This window comes from Phacochoerus africanus, chromosome 1 (assembly GCF_016906955.1).
Source record: "Phacochoerus africanus isolate WHEZ1 chromosome 1, ROS_Pafr_v1, whole genome shotgun sequence".
Lineage (NCBI taxonomy): Eukaryota > Metazoa > Chordata > Mammalia > Artiodactyla > Suidae > Phacochoerus > Phacochoerus africanus.
The window spans coordinates 283,451,760-283,470,731 of NC_062544.1; the positions used below are offsets into that span (position 1 = coordinate 283,451,760).

The following is an 18,972-nucleotide window of genomic DNA, read 5'->3' on the forward strand; positions in this document are numbered from 1 at the left end:
TCAGTAAGACTTAGAATAAGACTATTGTCCAACATGGCTGCCCAAGCACCAGCCATTGCATCTGCATCTGCAAAGGGTTCGCTTTCTTTATTTCTACCCACATTGTACCGATCAGATCCTAGGTCACTCAATAGCAAAGAGGATGGAAACCTTGTTTTGGGTAACCTTGTGCTCAGCCCCAAATGAGGGGTTTCGTAACAAAGAAAAAGAAGATAAACTGAAGTAAGAAATCGACTCAGCAGCAACACATTTCTGCTAATGAAGTTTCTCAAGTACTTACATCCCTGGCTGGCTTGCAAGGAGAGCAGGTCTCAGTTGTCAGATAACTTATTTATTCATCATCCCGCCAACTAGCTTGAAGTCGTCAGACTATGAAGGAGGGCAAACTGTGGTTTTTATGAGTGGTTTGCTGTTAAGGAAGTTAGCTACTGATTCCTGGGAAGGCATTTTCATTCTTTCCATGTGCTCCAAAGGGGAAAGAGACATCCAATGAGTTATCCTCACATCGGAAAGGGTTCTTATTTACCTGATTTCGCTCAAGTTATTCTCCAGCAAGTATCAAAGAATTTTATATGCAAAGAAAATAAAAGACTGTTATCTGATCCCCAGGCACATGGGGTCATCGCTTTCTTACATAGGGTCCCTCTCCCCCATTGTCCCCTATAAGCTAGGTGTGCCTACAGGTGATAGTGGCAGAGACAACAGAAGCCACCCCTGCCGGATTCAGCTGAAAGGGGTTTATTGCAGCCTATCCAAGCCTTATAGCCTTTCTTGGAGGCAGAGGACCCAGCCTGGACTGTGCACAGCCAGGAACAATGGAGCTGGAAATTCTCAAGGAGTTCCCATCGTGGCTCAGCGGAAATGAATCTGACTAGTAACCAAGAGGACACAGATTCGATCCCTGGCCTCGCTCAGTAGGTTAAGGATCCTGTGTTGCCATGAGCTGTGGTGTAGTTTGCAGAATCGGCTCAGATCTGGCGTTGCTGTGGCTGTGGTGCAGGCAGGTGGCTACAGCTCCTATTTGACCCGTAGCCTGGGAACTACCACATGCTGAGGGTGCAGCCTAAAAAGACAAAAAGATAGAAATTAACACTTATCCCATGGCATGTTGTTCCAGCAGAAGCCCCAGTGCTGTTGCTGCTGCCTGGCCCGTGGCCCCAGGCATAGGACAGTGGACGTCCACTGGCTGCCCTGGAGAAACCCTATCCATGCCTCTGCCTCTGTGCCTGCCAGACATGGGCTCTTCCTGTTCGGTTGCCTCCCCTGGCGCTCACTTTCTTCTTCTCAGATGCTGTCAGGGTGCACCTGTTTGGCTGGCCTTGTACCTGGGCAACCGCATCCTACTCCCAGGTGGAGGAAAACGGTGTTATGAGTGGGTTCCCAGCCAGCCAGTCTGTCAGCCCCATCTATTCCCCCCAGGGACTAGCCCTGCCTCTGTAATTTCTCTTTACAGCCAATGTCCACTCTCTCCCAGCGTCTCTAAAGACAGGAGCAAGGCTCCATTCGTTACCACCCACATCTCAAACACAGGGGAGAACCATGAACCTCAGAGAGGCAGATCTCACCCCAGGACTCCAATCTGAGCCTTCTCTAGTGAAGCTGTTTCTCATCAAACTTCATTAGCCTATTTTTTTTTTTTAACCTCAAAAATGTAAGAATTTTGGGAGTTCCTGTTGTGGCGCAGCAGAAACAAATCCAACTAGGAACCATAAGGTTGCAGGCTCGATCCCTAGCCTCGCTCAGTGGGTTCAGGATCTGGCATTGCTGTGAGTTGTGGTGTAGGTCACAGATGGGGCTCCTCAGATCTGGCATTGCTGTGGCTGTGATGTAGGCTGGCAGCTGTAGCTACAATGCGACCCCTAACCTGGGAGCCTCCATATGTCTTAGGTGTGGCCCTGAAAAGAAAAAAAAAAAAAAGTAAGCATTTTGGCTAGCGTGATGGACTGAATGGTGTCCTCTAAAATTCATCTGTTGAAGCCCTAACCCACGGCGCTTTGGAATGTGACTGTATTTAGAAATATGGCCTTTAGGAGTTCCCTCGTGGCTCAGCAGGTTAAGGATCTGGCATTGTGGCTGTGGCTTGGGTTGCTGCTGTGGCATGGGTTTGATCCCTGGCCTGGGAACTTCCACAAAATGAGGTCATTAGGGTGGGCCTTAATCCAAGGTGCCTGGTGTCCTGATAAGAAGCAATCAGGATGCACACACAGAAGGAAGAGTGGCTGAAGACACAGGAAGAAGGCAGATGCCTGATGGCACACCAAGGAGCGAGGCCTCGGAGGAACCAAGCCTGCCGCCACCTTGACTTTGGACTTCCAGCCCCCAGCACTGTGAGCAAATAAACATCTTCTGTTGAAGCCCCACAGCTTCTGGTGGTTCGTTAAAGCAGCCTCACAGGCGAATACAACAGGAACCAGTTTTGCTTTTCCAATGGAAAACCCACTTTTTTTTTCCAGTTATTTACATCTATCTTTTTATTTTATTTTTTTTGGTTCTCTTCCTAGACTTAATGAGTTTGGGGAAGATTTTGATCTCATGGTCAAGTTGATTCATTTGATTACCTAAATGCCACAGCTGGTAGTCACCTTCTCTGAGCAAGGTGATAATAGGAGACCAGGATTTGCATCCACCATAACCCAAGGTGACTAGCGGAGAGGGTGGGGTTTAGGGCGCCTCTATTTTAGGACAAAAGAGAATTTCTCTCTCTTAGGGGGAAAAAAAAACCTCTAACTATGAAAAGGGTGCTAACGTGCTAAATGGGAGAAATGGGAAATATGTTTTCATTTGCGGCCAGAGAGAACGTGGTGGAGGCAGAAAGCCCCCTTGCCTGCGGCCGCTGATGCCTGACCCTTGCTCATTAATCTCTGCCGCTTAGCAGAGACTGGAAAATTGCAATTCTCCGCACCAGTAGCCTCCGTTCAATAAATCCCCAGCCAGCAGGCAGGAGCAAGAAACAGCCTGGAGCTCAGAGCTCAGAGCTGACTTGCTGGGATCCACACTCCCGCCCGGCAAAGGAGGCGGTTTTAACAAGGGAACAACTGGCTGAGGGTGCTGTGGCCTCTGTGTGTTCATTTCCAGCTTTTTCAAGGACGTGCTGCCTTTGTTTTTACTGGCGTTTCATTAGAGGGATGCTTTGTGCCAGCATCATTATAAACCGGGGGTACCAATTTATTTTTTTTTTTTTTTCTCGAGAGGAACTGACCTTTTCCTAACACTAGATGCTTTGTTCTCTGGGTGTGTTTTGATCCAACGTGAGGCTTAAGGGATAAAAATTCCAATTCTAGCTTTTCTTATTTGTCCCTTCGCTTTCCCTGCCTGGAGGGCTGGGTTTGGGTCCTTTGGAGGGAAGCCACCCTGGCTGTCGTTGGCCATTCAGTGGCCCTGGTGCCCGAGAGGGCTGGGGAGCCCCATTGCTCTGTGTCAGCTAGCTTTCATTATCAAGGGCGGATCAACGGACAGATGTTAATTCTTTCCCAGTTAACACTGTCCTTTGAAAGACAGTAGGACATGCTAAGAAACACGGCATTCAAACGCCCTGTTGTCAAGGCATACTTAAGTTAAATGACTGTTATTTCTTGATGGCGTGCTAGCATTTAGGTCCTTTCATAGCACGCCTGGGTTTCGCCTCCTCATCCAGGCAAACTCCTACTCAGACAATTAAATCCCAGTTTACTGCTTATGTGCAAATTTTGGATCCATGGGAGCAGGCCTGAGGAGGTAATTTGTTTCTATAAAATAAACCTTAAAATATGGAGCGTTGTAAATGTGTAAACAAAAGCCTTTACCTCTGTGTTTGTGTGTGTGTGTGTGCGCGCGTGCGCGCGTGCATGTGTGTGGGTGTGTGTGCACGCACAGACCCCTGTGTTCACAAATTATTGCCAGAATCTCTAGGCAGTGACTTCGCATCATTGTTAAACTCAGCGAAAAATAGATTTAAGAGTTCCTTTGACCAAGCATGGGGGTTACTATGCTGTATTTTGGAATGATGCTAAATTTCAAACCCTTTTTTTTTTTTAGTCTTTTTAGAGCTGAACTTATGGTACATGGAAGTTCCCAGGCTAGGTGTTGAATCAGAGCTACAGCTACCGGCCTACACCACAGCCACAGCCATGCCAGATCCAAGCTGCGTCTGTGACCTGCACCACAGCTCATGGCAATGCTGGATCCTTAACCTACAGAGGGAGTCTATGGATCAAACCTGTGTCCTCATGGATGCTAGTGGGTACGTTACCACTGAGCCACGACAGGAGCACCAAGCTTTTAAAATCATATTCTGAGCTGGTTGCCAGAGCCACGCATAGCTCTGTGATACCCTAGGTGACTACGTGTCTGTGCATTTCTAAAGAATTTACGCTCATTCTTCCAAGCCTGCCGCTTCGATTGTGACTGCGTGGATGAAGATGGCTTTTTCAACAAGTGAAGAATAATTTTTCAGAAAGTGTGGTTTCTCCTCTACGAAGGGCCCCTGCCGCCCCTCTCGTCCAGGCAGGTGGCTCTCAGGCTTGCCGTGGGGCAGGGTCTCCGGGCCACCCTGTCCCCTTCCCAGAGGCCTCACCTGACCACCTTAAAGCCTGCACTCTCTCTCCCTTGCCCAGAACCTGGCTTTATTTTTGCAATTTCTGGAATTCTAGGACTTCGTCAAGCATCTGCCTTTTTATGTGCTCTTCCCCCAGAGAGCAGTGTCCTCTGCTTGTCCTCTGCTTCCTTTCGGCTCCTAGAACAGTGACGGGCCCCTACGAGGCCTTCGAGACCATTTGCCGACTAACAGAACGTGCTCTAAACTCTCCGGGACCACCTGGGAAATAGCAGAGTTTCCGACCTGGAGGACCGAGTCCCATGTTTAGACTCAGACTATTGAAGATTCTGCCCCCTTCCCCACTGAGCAATGTTAACTGGTCCATGCAGAAGGCTGTCACTTGGCCTCTGTCTAAGGACATGAAAGCAAGGACATACCAGGGAATTAAAGCAAATGTGTGGAGCGAGATGTGGATTCTGAACCAGCCCTTGGCCAGCACCCACTGGGTGCTCACGGGCAAGGCCCGTTTCGGTCTCTGGGACTTCGTAGGATGGGAACAGCGGGTGTTTCCTGCCGCGCTCAGAAACAGTCGCGGAAGCCAGACAAGGCAAAGCTACGTTAAAACCTAAAAAGCCTCAAAGTTAGGCGAGGCTTTGTTAGGATGGTGGCGTTGAGAGAAACCAAGCCTGGAGCAGTGGGATCGCAAGCAGGTTGACCGCCCGGCAGAGGGGCCGGGAGCCCTGAGCAGAGAGAACCCAGGCTCCCCGCTAATGGGGGCAAGGGCTTTTTTAATAGTTAGGGTTTCATGTGATAGGTCACGTGGCCTCAAGGAGAAAGGGGACGGGGCTTGGGACACAGCGAAGGAGGGGTGAGGCCCTTGAGTGTGAATTTGAACCATCCTTTTGGCTCTGTTTATTTTGAGGTTTAACAGCTCCTTAAATTTTCTTGATCCTGGGGCCTTGACCCGTGCTGGAGTCTGGCCAGCTGAAATTGTGTCCAGAGCCTAGGTGGGATCTAGTTGGTGTGCTTGCTTTACCTCCCCTGTTGGTGTCCTCCTTCTTACAGACACCCCCTAGCCGCTTTATGATGGGCTGAAGGCCCTTCCTCCAGATTCACATGCTGAAGCCCTGAACCCCAGTCCCTCAGAATGTTGACTGGATTGGGCTCTAGGGACTTTAAAGAGGTGATACAGTTAAAATGAATTAGGTCATGGGAGTTCCCGTCCTGGTGCAGTGGAAACGAATCCGACTAGGAACCATGAGGGTTCCATCCCTGGCCTCGCTCCGGGGGTTAAGGATCCAGCGTTGCCGTGAGCTGTGGTGTAGGTCGAAGATGCGGCTCGGATTTGGCATTGCTGTGGCTGTGGTGGAGGCTGGCAGCTGTAGCTCCGATTCAACCCCTGGCCTGGGAACCTCCCTATGCTGCCAGTGTGGCCCTAAAAAGCCCCCCCCCCCAAAAAAAAAAGAAGAAGAAAAAAAGGCAAAGAAATGAATTAGGTCATTAGGCTGGGTGGTAATCCAGTCTGACTGGTGTCCTTAGACAAGAGGAAGAGACAGCAGACTTTGTGAGGATTTAGCAAGAAGGCGGCCGTCTGCAAGCCAAAGAGGGGAGGCCTCAGGAGAAACCACACCCTCTGATGCCTGGTCTCGGGTTGCCCCTCCAAAACTGTGAGAAGATAAATATCTTCTGTTTAAGGCACCTGGTCAGTGGCATTTTGTGACGGCCACCCTACAGGTTATACAGGTTAATGCAGGTGCTCAGTAAGAACCTGTATGGGCTATAGGGCTGATCTGATACCTCCTCCTCCTCCAGACAGACTTTGTGTTTTCTCAGCACAGATTCATGCAATGGGGCTTTAGTCTATCCAAGCCTTTTCCCATTCGATGGATTTCCATGACACTATCAGGCCCTTGTAATATCCATCTGGGATTGCTTTCACCTAGTAATGGTGTGTTCCTTCTATATTTATGCGGTTCTGTTTCCCATTTGCCATCAAATGACCTGTAAAAGAAAATCCAGGGAGGATCGGTTTAATGCTCAGCGGAGACTAGTTCCGATCACAACGACGTCTTTGAGAAGGGCTTTCTCCCATGACATCATTAAATGCAGAATAGCAAGGCCCTTTCCCGGCCCAGTTTCTGCAAGGGAAAGGCAGTGTTTCAGGGAAACAGCCTACGAAATAGCCGGAGCCCTGCACAGAGTGGATCTGCGTACGAACGGGTTCCTTCCTGGGGGGGGGGGTCCCTGCAGCACAGATCCCCAGGGAGCCCCGTTTCTTCGCCAGGCTGGGGCCATCGGCAGTGCGCTGAGCTGCGCCCTGATGGGTTGATGGAATATCTGCCCAGGAGAAAAGTCTAATTGCTTGGGACCGTTTTGCAGTTGCGCCCTTGGTTCTGAGAGAGAAGATGGCTGGAGACGTGGGCAGCTGGGTAACAGAGAGGTAGCCAGATAAGGTGGTGCGTGGTGCCAGCTGCCCCGCCTGGCAGATTTCCATTCTCACCTCCTCAGACTGCCTCATGCTCTGAGACCAGGTGCTCCCGTGCATGGACTCGCCGGCTTTGGGTGAATCTGAAGGGCTTATGCAGGGCGCCTGGCCCGTCTGTTTTGCATTTACGGGGTCCTGCTCACACCTCTAGAGTTATAGATTCAGCAAGTTGGTTTTCCTCTCATTCTCTGGGGGAGCTGGTAGTCACCTTTTTTTTTTAAGGGCTGCACCTGCAGCATATGGAAGTTCCCAGGCTAGACGGTGAAAAGGAGCTGCAGCTGCTGGCCTACACTATAGCCACAACAAGGTGGGATCTGAGCCGAGCCTACAACCTACACCACAGTTGACAGCAACTCCAGACCCTTAACCCACTGAGCAAGGCCAAGTATCGAACCCGCATCCTCAGGGATCCTAGCTGGGTTCGTTACTGCTGAGCCACAGTGGGAACTCCCGTAATCACCATTTTTTATATTAAACCAGCTGATGGGGTTGAATAATCTCTTGACCATCTCCCTGGTCAGCTCCTCCTTCATGGGGGAACATGCAGAAATGAGAAAATTCCAGGACCCCAGACAGTTACAAACGATATCGACCGAGCGACCCCGGACAGTTTACAACGTGCTCTGGTGAAATGCTGCCCGCGCAGGCTCAAAAGCCACTGCAGGGAAGCACATGCCAATACACTTTGTCTGCTTCAGACAGCAGGATCCTGAATAAAAATGTCAGGTGCAGCCCCCTCTCAGGGCTGATAGGAGCCGGCCGGTGTCTTCATGAAGTAGTGGCAGAGGACACAGGGCTTGGCTGCAGGGGGACCTGCAAGTGAGGACAGCTCGTGCCCCTGCGCAGCTCACTTAGATCTTCTGTCCCTTCAGCCAGAGAAGCTGTGCAGAGCCTGGCACCCTCGGGGCCTTGCAGCTGCGGAGGCGGGCACTCCCCTTCCCTTGTGCTGCCCCGGTAGATGTTCCCAGGCTCTGGGAGCCGTGGGCTGTGCCCGTCTTTAGGTGTAGGCACCTCTGTGCCTGATGCTGCTGAGTGGGGGCCACGCTGATGCCAGCCTAGCAAATGCCACCTGCCACGCAAGAGGCTGTGTGAGGCTGGGTTTGATGGCTGCATGGCCAGCCCTAGGAAAGCATTCCCTTCCCCTTCGCATGGGCCCAAGCATCAGTGAGTCTCACCTCTGAGCAGGTGCAGGACCTGGCTGGGCCAGAGAACCACGTGACTGCCCACATCCTTCTCCCACACCCCACCCGCCTGGGTTTAACTTAAGCAGTAGCCTTGAGCTGCCCACGATGCTCGTAGCTAAGTGGAGCAGGCTTTTAAAAACAGTTTCCAAAAAAAAAAAAAAAAAAAACCAAAAACAAAAACAAACAAAACAAAACAAAAAAACCCCGCTACTTCATTAAAAAAAAAAAAAAACCCACCAACCAAACAAAAAGAACGGTTTCCCTTTTCACTTTTGAGATGAGCAGACCGAGACTCAGAGAAGTACGCCGGAACCTCCCCAAGAGCCACGGAGCCGGCGGAGACCCCCGGTCCGCCCTCACCTGGACCCACATCCTGACTGCTGTCGGCTGCCTCACCTGGGACGGGAGGGTCTGAGGGTTGGGAGGGAGTCAGCCCTCCCCCCAGGAGGCCGGAGGCCGCTGTCTGCCTGACACGAGGCCTGTTTCTTCCATGGTCTGGTGCTGGCGGCAGGTGCCCCTCTAGGCTTGAAGAGGCTTAAAAGCCCACCCGGACCTCCCTGGTGGGAGAAGCCACCACCAGTAGCCACCATCAGTGCCAGTGTCTGAAGGGGCCCACCTCTGCATGCCTGGGTCACTCTTCTCCCCACCAGGGCCCTGACTGCTCCCTGCATTTCTTTAGACGACACGGCCTGACGTCATTCTAAGTGGCCACGTTTCCATCTGGGGAAGAAATCTCCCATCTTCTTCACCATGTCACCTGCGGCCGGTGACCCATGGAGGCTTAGCCCTGCTGCCTCCTGGCCTGGTCCTTTAGAGGCCTGGTGGTGGAAGAGGGGCTGCGTGTCCCCTATACACGGAAATGAGCTGGGTACCACCCAGAGTGACCGATTTTTTGTGGTCCTCTGGATAAAGGCCCGCACTGCACAGCTGCCTGTGTTACTAATGCACGGGCTCATTTGCAACCCATGTTCACTCACTGAACACCTACTATGTGCCCTGCGTGAGCTGCTGGAACAAGACAGAGAAGTCCTCACCCTTACAGAGCAGTGGGTGATGGGCCACACACCAGGAGGAGAGCAGGACACGGAATAAGACAGCCATCGCCCCATGGAGAGCCGTGATGGGGGGGGGCACACTCCCCCCACAGGGAGCACACCCTCCCAGGACCCGTTCTGTCCCCAGCAGCATGGCTGAGGTCCTCTCTCTTGGTTTTAGCTGCTGTTGCCAGTGAGCATCCCGCCTCTGCCCTGGAGGCTCAGCTTTCATACGGCCACCCTGCACCCCTCCGTTGTCACCACCACGCAGGTGATGGGAAGGGAGCCTTGTCAGGCAGCTGGGTGTCTGGGATTCCTGCAGGGTCCAGGGCTCCGGACACCAGCTGTCGTCCTCTGCCTGCTCTCCTCCACCGTCCCTTCGCTCCTGCTGAGTCTGGGATGCTCAGGGCAGGACCACATGGAGCCGTCTCCAGGACTCACATCGTTTGCATTGAACCCTGTGCCACTGAATTTAATTCGTTGTCTCCACTGCAATCCAGGTCCCCTCCTGCTCTGCACATCCCTGGTCAGCTCAGCAGAAGAGGTAACCATGGCAGACCTTCCCCAAGAAATGCTTGACTCCACAAAGTAAAAGGAAAGTAACGATTCCTGAATGATTAGTGGTTTCTTTTTTAAACACTGGACTATTTTCCAAACGAGGGAGGAATCTATAAATCACCTTAGGCTGAAGATATGAGTTTAAGACCTAATTGTGAAATTCATTTTTATGACCTGTCCTTACAGTCTCATTATATATTCCCTAAATATACATAATTTTCTGCATCTTCATTCATCAAGTGTCGAGAAATAATATTGCTGTTTTCTTCCATTATTGGAAAAGGAGAAAGAGGAGCCAGGCTGTTCAAAAACCTCAGACTGCAGCAACATTTAAATCTGAAAGCGAGATCTCCCATCTTCTTTTGCATCAGGGCTCGTTTCTCCCTTTGCATTCATGGTCCAGTAGATGCAAGGGTTCCTCTGACAGGAAAAGGACATGGGACTCCAAACTGTCTTAGGGTAGTTCTTGGTGCAGAAGCTACTGCTTTTCCTCCTGTCGTGGGCCGGTGAGCTGGAGTCATCTGCATTTCGGGTTTGCCAGATCCTCATGCTCTAGTCCCGGGCTCACAGGATAACCTTAGTGAAACATTTTCAAAGGATGAACTTGAGCCTTAGGAAACTCCCAGCCCTCCTGATGGCCTTGCCTCTTTTTTCCCCTTTTCTTTTTTGTCTTTTTAGGGCCACACCTGAGGCATATGTAAGTTCCCAGGCTATGGGTTGAATTGGAGCTGCAGCTGCCAGCCTACACCACAGCTACAGCAACTTGGGCTCCAAACCACATCTTCAACCTACACCACAGCTCACGGCAATGCTGGATTCTTAACACACTTCACCAGGCCAGGGGTTAAACCTGCGTCCTCTTGGATACTAGTCGGGGTTCTTTACCACTGAGCCGCAACAAGAACTCCGGCCTTGCCTCTTAGAGACTCTCTGAAGAAAGGGCCCTGCTGTGTGGATTACAGTGGGAACAGGAATCCGATGCAGCAAGAGACAAGCCTACTCTCCAAGTCATCTGGGCTCTCATGGGTTAAAAAATATCGCCCCCAAATTGTCTCTGGACCTCAGTGCCTTCAAAATCTCTATGTTTATGGGCCGTGACAGTCCACCTGGGATAGAGGGAAATAATTCTACTGATTTAGGTCACGGACCAAGCAGTCAGGCAAGGCTTACAAAACCAGCGTCCTCTCCTCCCAGCTGGAGGTGGGATCAGAGGGCCCCAGGCAGAACCTGCTTAGTCTCTGGGAAAACTGGGGGAAGCCTGCCAAAGGATGTGCAAAGGCAATGTCATGCAACCAGATGCATCTAGAGAGAGAGGGAGCGAGAGAACAGGACAGAGTAAGCAGGAGAGACGGCACCTGCCTACTTGCAGGTGATCCCAAGGTCCACAACCCTCTGAATGGAGCACAGATAGGTTAAGGGATGAACTCAGCTGCTTGGTCACAAAGTCAGGGGTAGAGCCCTGTCCTTGCTCCCTGGCTGGGGCTTCTCCTGTCCCCAATGCCCCAGATTCTCCCATCCCCCAGCTGGACATGCTCCTCACCCTGTCCAGCCCCTCTGCTCCAGGCGCAAGCCCAAGCTGGCAGGGATGCTCATGACCCTGGTGCTAAGTGGTGCCTTCTGCCCCCAGTTCCCCCAGGAATTTACCCCAGGACCTTGTTTGCTGCTCCATCCAAAGCCAAGTAGCTAGATCTCCACTCCAGCTGCATCTTGGAATCACCTGAGAGTCTTTTTGAAAAAGCAGGGCTGTCTGGCCTACCCCCAGTGATGCTGATTTGTCCAGCTTGATCTCTCTCTCAGGACCCTTCCCGCTGTGGCCATGCCAAGACGCAGCCCCAAGTCTGCATTAAATAAAAGCCTTTAATGATTCTGATGATCAGCTTCACTGGACTGAAGGAGTTTTGAAGATTCTTCCCTTCTGTGACAAGAGGGCTTTGTTGATTTGTTTCTAGGGTTTGGCTGCAAAGGTACACAGCACAAAGGGACAATCCATCCATGTGGCCACTTCACTTTGGCTTGTATCCTATTTTCAATGATCTGAACCGAATGAGTTCAATCCTCTATCTTAGCAAACAAATGCTAAGCCTACCTCATTAGAACAAAACATTTAAGACTCGTGAAAGTCCAGCCTAATTTTGAAGGTCAAATGGTGTCACCCGTTTATGACAATGATAAAAACAGAAGCCCTCATTCGATAAGAAGCTCTCCTTGGGAACAGAAGTGTGTACGCATAGAAACTCAATGATTCCGTGAACTCGAGCTGTTCTGAGTATCAGGTACCATTGTGTCCATGTCTGGGGCACTATTTAAATTACACTGACGTAAGAAACTAGGGGAAGTTAATAGCACTGCTAGCATTAAATTTTTTTTTTATTGAAGTATAGTTAATTCACAATGTCGTATTAGTTTCAAGTGTATAGCAAAGTGATTCAGTATATACATACATATTCTTTCAGATTCTATTCCATTATAGGTTATTACAAGATATCGAGTGTAGTTCTCTGTTCTATACAAGTAGGTCCTTGTTGTTTATCTCCTTTATATCTAGTAGTGTGTATCCGTTCATCCTAATATTAAACGGAGCCATGAGAAACAGAAAATCATGCACAGAAAATATCTGAGGTTGAGACTGGGTCTTTGAGTTTCACTGTCTCTCTCGGCAGGTGGAGAGCCTAGGCATTCAAAAGACATCTGCTTCTGAGCTCTGATGAGGCTCAGGACATGCTCCACTGGCTTGTACTTTGCAAACTAGGTCTTGGGCTGGGGGGTGGTACCACGTGGTGCCCCGGCGGCTTGGTCGATCCAGAGCTGCTGTCTGTCTGCCTGCGCGCAGCTCAGTGATTGCCTTGTGTCTGTGTTTTCTCGCTCCAGATGGGCAGAAGAAGGTTCAGGAGGAATTTGACATCGACATGGACGCGCCCGAGACAGAACGCGCGGCGGTGGCCATTCAGTCGCAATTCAGAAAATTCCAGAAGAAAAAGGCTGGGTCCCAGTCCTAGCGGGAGAGCCCCTTCCTAGTCTGCCAGGAGACACCATGTCCAACCATCATCTGTCAAAAAATTAAAAAAAGCAACACCCTTGAGAGAAATGACCTGCACACTATTCCCACACGCACAGCCGTCCCGCAATGCATGTACAGAGACCGTGCTATTTATACCCTGGTAGGAAGGTGTAGACAATGCAACCGTGAGTGGCTTCATCTCTGTTTACCTCCACTGTCATTCCCCCTGCAACGATTTATTTTCCTTGACGTTGGAATAAAATGTGGTTAAGATGTGTGATTAAAGTGTCCGCCTCCATCTCTCCCTGTATGTGAACTTGGGAAGTTACCACTATTGGAAGTGACTGCAGGCCAGATGTCTATTTTCCTCTCCCTCTAAGGGTTAGAGCGGGAACCTGGTACCTTCTGTGAGGAACCTTCCTGCTGAGAATAGGAGCCGCGTGCTCCCTGTGCCCAGCTCATTTGGAGAGTACTAACTACTGACTGGTGATGGTGATACATTTTCTTCTAATGATGGGATTAGATCTGGGAGCCTGGGGTGCCAAAGACTCTCTCACCCAGGAGAACAAGAAAGGGAAGGGTGATGCATCTGTGTGGAGGGCTTCAGCCAGCAGCAGGTGCGTTTCAGAGCTCCGTGGAGGATGTCTCACTATTGAGGGCCTCCACCGCTCACCTGCAGCTTTCCACACCTGTGGGGCTCCAGGGCCAGGTGGTTCTCTGTTCCCCCCTTCCCCTGCCCCAGCTCCTCACACTCCGCAGGCAGTGATATGTCACCTGTTAGGATTATTTAGCACATCTTGCAATTTGGAGAATCTGCAGGTTTCTCCCACCCCATCTCTTTCCCTGCAAACCTCACAGGTAAATTGCTTTCCACACCTCAAAAATTAGGCAGCGAGGTGAGGTCTGTCACATCAAGGATGCTCTTCCAAGACCTGCAGGGTTGAGTACTTGCCTGCCTTGGGGACCCACATGGCGGGAGCCACCAGCTCCCAAGTTTGGCTGTGATCTGAGCTTTGCTGCATGAAAGCCTGATGAGGAAGCTGCATCTCGCCTTCATCCTGAGATGCTCTGGGTACCACTGTGGGGAAACTGGTTTCTTTCCTTTGCCAGCAATTCATCAGCAACCAAGGCAGAACATGAAGAATCGTGGAAAGAGGAGGGACCTGCTCTGTGTGTGTGTGTGTGTTTGCATGTGTGTGTGTGCTCACACTTGCCTAAGGATGGGGTTGTAAACCCTGGGGGAAGCAAGCAGCAGGTAAGGCCATGACTTGCTGCTCTTCTGGTGGGGCCCCGCTCACTGTCCCGAGGGTGCAGACTGAGAAGGACAGGGAGCCTTGGGAGAATTAACTATCAAACGTCCACCTGAAAATGTGTTCTTTGACTTGAGTGAGAAAATCCCTTTTATGAGACGATTCTCTGGGGCTGCTAGGAACAGGGGAAACTCTGGCTCTTCTGATGAGTGTCCAATCAGAAAAGCACTTGATAGGAGGGTGATGGCACTAGCAACCAGCTGGGGCTCCTTGGGGCTCTTGAAAGGAGGACATTAGGTTGAGGGGACCCTCCATAGAAAGTGTCATGGGACAGCGGGGTGTGAATGTGATGTAGTCTTTGCAGTTCCCTGGAGCAGCCATGTAAAGAAAGCTGAGAAGAGAGCAAACGGTTATGTAATTCAGAAGAATTCCTTCCAAGCCCCACCCCCTGCTCCCAGCAACCCGCTGCTCCCTGATTCTCTGAATATTTCACATAGAGGAAGTGGGCTTCCCCCTTACTGGATGTGTCTGGACCTGATGGCCAGCACGGGTCTCTTCTGGCTCGGACAAATCTGGAAACAAATCTGGTTTTGTCCTGAGGATGCTCCCTACAGAGGAATCTCTCTGCAAATCGGGGAGTCCCAGGGAGGGGTTCTCCCCAGTGCTCTAAGGGACAGGACATCCTCCCTCACTGACAAACCCCATGGGGGCAAAGGAGGGGAGTGAGGTGAGGACTGAGACGTTTGGAGATGCTCCTCAGCCATTCTTTTTCGTTTTCTCTTTCTGGCCACTCCTGTGGGACGTGGAAGTTCCAGGCCAGGGACTGAACCCACACCCCAACTGCAACCAAAGCCACTGCAGTGACAATGCCAGATCCTTAACCTGCTGCACCACAAGGGAACTCCCTTCTTCTCTCTTCTTTTCCCTCTCGTCTGGGCTTTCTCTTTCTTTATTGTCTTCGTTCTTAGGGAGTGGTCTTTCTAAGGTACTTTCCTTCCTTTTCCTTCCTTCCTTCCTGCTTTCTTCCTTACTTTCGTTTTCTTAGCTTTCTCTCTTTCTCTCTTTCTTCCTTCCTTCCTTCCTTCTTTCTCTTCCTTCTTTCTCTTTTCCTCTTAGCAACTCTGATACACCTTCCTGGTTCCAATCACAAGATAAAGTATCTGACTTCCTATGAGCCACAGGGATGGGTTTAATTTTTAACTTCCCAGCTGGGTTCATGAGAGTTTTAGACTCTCCAGCCAACAGCAACAGAGAAACTCCAAATGTGCCCCCCCTCTGCATGGGAACTGGGTGTGTTGAGTCTATGGTCTCATCAGCCTAAAGAAGGAGCAGTGGCTCACAGCTCCAGCCTTTGGAGGGCCTTTCTGTTCCCCTGGGCTTCAGGGTTCATCGAAGAGGGAAGGAGGGGACTTCTCTCCCCAAGGTGTACACCAGCTGGGCTGCACATGGCATCAATGTCACTTCATGCATATTTACTAAACTATTAGGTCAATGAACCTGGTGTATGGTACTGGCAGGTTGGTGCAGAAGAGGCGCCAATAAACAGACAGTAAAAGGGGGAGATTCGTGCTGTGGTGGAACAGCGTGGGAGGCAGCTCATCCAGGCTTAGAAAATCACTCAAGTCTTTCAGAGGAATGGCCACCCTCAGCAACAATCTGAAAGACGGTGAGAGTTATCAGTAAAGAGCATGAATGGTTGGCCCAGGAGAGTCTGGGAAAGGCCCAGAAGAAGGACATGCTTAGCTCTGCAGACCCAGAGGAACAATATATCAGCACATTCTAGCCTGGGGGCAAGGCTCTGCTAACCCAAACTTGGGCAGGCCAGGGGACAGGACCTCAGCACTTGAAACTTGGAGCTGGTTTTGTGTTTGACCTACAGGTCAGCCAAGTGATCAGAAAGAGGTTATCTACCTTGAGCAGCTGGCTTCCTTATCATCGAGGTAATGATAAAATCTACCTGGCACGGTGGATGGGAAAATGTTAGGGATTTAAAACGGCTCAAGGTGGATGTCTGATAAATGGAAGATTATTAATGATAGACCCCCAAGGTAAAGCGCCAATCCTTGCCTCCCTCCCCAACACCCTTTTCCTTGACTCCACCCAACTCCCAGGACTCTGCTTCTCTTGGTTGCAGCCACCCTGGCCTGTGGTGGACACCTGACCCAAGAGGAGCGTTCTGCCAATCAGAAGCTTTTCCTGGAGTTCCCATCCTGGCGCAGTGGTTAACGAATCCGACTAGAAACCATGAGGTTGCGGGTTCGGTCCCTGCCCTTGCTCAGTGGGTTAAGGATCCGGTGTTGCAGTGAGCTGTGGTGTAGGCCGGTGGCTGCAGCTCCAATTCGACCCCTAGCCTGGGAACCTCCATATGCCGCAGGAGCGGCCCAAGAAATAGCTAAAAAGACAAAAAAAAAAAAAAAGAAGAAGCTTTTCCTTGTGAGTCTGAACCAGTAGCCATTGGAACTGAGGCAGTTGGTGGGAGGGAGTTGTTGATAGATGCTAAAGCTGGTATTGAGGCTGGATAAAGCTATAAAAAAGCTTAAAACAGAGAAAGAAACGTCTTGGGTTTTGTTTGCTTGCTTATTTATTTATTTACTTTTGCTTTTGGGGGCCACACCCATGGAATATGGAAGTTCCCAGGCTAGGGGTTGAGTTGGAGCTGCAGATGCTGGCCTACACCACAGCCACAGCAACTCGGGATCCGAGCCACACAGCTCACTGGCAATGCTGGATCCCCGACTCACTGAGCAAGGCCAGGGATCAAATCCGCATCCTCATGGATCCTAGTTGGATTCATTTCCGCTGTGCTATGACAGGAATTCTCCAAACAATTTCTTTTTTCAAGAAGCTGCAAAATTTCACTTGGAGAGAGATGCAGGGGAAGCATGAGAGGATCCAAGCCTGAGATACATGGGTCCATGAGAGACAGAATGGCAGCCCAGGTTGAGCTGGTCATTTGGTTACAATGAGCTGAAACCCATGCACATGAACTGAAACCAGAAAATAATTCAGGTCTCATGGACCTATCCAGGAAGAAATCACCCAAGATATTCCAGAAAAGACAGAACCCACAGGTAGGCAGAATACGTTAAATTTATAGCTAAACTTGGGTACATTGAGGGCATAATTTTTTTTTTGGTCTTTTTGCCTTTTCTAGGGCTGCTCCTGTGGCATATGGAGGTTCCCAGGCTAGGGGTCTAATCGGAGCTGTAGCCGCCAGCCTACACCACAGCCCCAGCAACTCGGGATCCGAGCCGCGTCTGTGACCTACACCACAGCTTACAGCAACACCAGGTCCTTAACCCACTGAGCAAAGCCAGGGATCAAACCTGCAACCTCATGGTTCCTAGTTGGATTCGTTAACCACTGCACCACGACGGGAACTCCAAGGAAGACTTGATATCTTTATAGCATTATCTTTATGGCATTTTATGACTTTCAGTCAAGTTTGATAGTTTTCTTTGTATAGGTCTTGGACATTTCTTTTGGTTCTATTTCTAGGTATTACGTAGTTTTTATTGCCCTTCCAAATAGACTCCCAAAACACACACTCCTTCTTTTCCCTCTTTGCTAAGAAAACAACTGATATCTGTATATTTAACTTGCTAACTACTCATCTTACTGAACAGCATAATATCTGGTTCAGTGGGTTCTTTAAGATTTCCAAGTAGTCGTTCTATCATTGATAAAGAACAATAATTTCGTCTCTATGTTTCTCCTGTTTTTAGCTCCTTTCTTTGTTCTTGTGTTCTTGCCTTGTCTTTCTTACACTCCATCCTTGGGATTTGAAGGAGCCATAAGGATTGTTTCATCTCAAATGACAGTGAGAGACTATCTCATGCACGAAGCAGCCATTTCCAGAATTCACCTATTTTGGGTGGCTTGACTCTTTTCTTGGGGCATTAAGAGCTATTTGTTATTTTATTTTTTACGAAATTTATTAAAGTATAGTTGATTTACAATGTTGTGTTAATTTCCGCTGTACAGCAAAGTGACTCAATTATGCATTTATATATTCTTTTTCAGATTCTTTTCCACTGTGGCTTATCACAGGGTGTTGAATAGTCTCCTGTGCTGTACAGTAGGACCTTGCTGTTTATCCATTCTGCGTACACTAGTTTGCATCTTCTAATCCCAAACTCCCTATCCTTCCCTCCCCCACACCCTCCCCCTTGGCATGGGTTTCTTGATGTTAACGTCACAGGGCCATTGTTCCTCAAGTCTTGCAAGCTCTTCTGGTACCTTTGAATGCACATGTTTTATATACCCCAAGTTGAACCTTGATGAAGTACTGTAACTGCAAAGGGAGACCAGAGAGGGAGAAAGAGTGCAGGATTAGAGCTTATCCAGGGACTGTGCTTTGGGTGAGGATTCACATTTATGGCATGTTTTCACTTGACTCTGACTCTGTTTCAAACCATGGATGATCCAGGCGGGGTCCTTTGGTCCCTGGGCAACGTCCACCACCTTAGCTTGGGCTGCTAAAACATGATACCACCAGCTGGGGGGTTAATGATAGATATTTACTTCTCACAGTTCTGGAGGCTGGAAGTCCGAAATCGAGGTGCTGGCAGATTCGGTTCCTCATTGAGGGCGCTCTTTCTGGTTTGCAGATGGCCTCCCTCCTGCTTTGTCCTTGCATGGTGAGGAGAGGGCTCTGCTGTCTCTTCTTCCTATAGGAGCACCAGTCCCATTGTGGGGGTCCACTTTTAGGACCTCCTCTAAGGCTGGTTACCCCTCAAAGGCCCCATCTCCCAATACCATCATGTTGGGAGTTCAGGTTTTACCCTACAAGTTTTTGGGGGACACAAGTATTCAGTCCACAATATCCACCTTCTCAGGAGCAGGGCTACCAGTTCTCTGGAAGTCACTTACTATAACGTGAGCAGACTGAAGAACACCCCGGACTTGCTCCCCGGCACCTCCAGCTTACCACACACCTGGCTCTGAGGT

General features: G+C 50.0%; 1 protein-coding gene across 1 annotated transcript in view; it reads left to right on the forward strand.

Annotated features, from left to right (window-relative positions):
• Positions 1–13,052, forward strand: part of PCP4 (Purkinje cell protein 4) — a 66,572-nt gene extending 53,520 nt beyond the window's left edge. Inside the window, exon 3 of the mRNA XM_047796883.1 lies at positions 12,643–13,052. Coding sequence (XP_047652839.1) covers positions 12,643–12,770 — 128 coding nt within the window. The 3' untranslated portion in view covers positions 12,771–13,052. The remainder of the gene's footprint in view (positions 1–12,642) is intronic.
• The last annotated feature ends 5,920 nt before the right edge of the window (positions 13,053–18,972 follow it).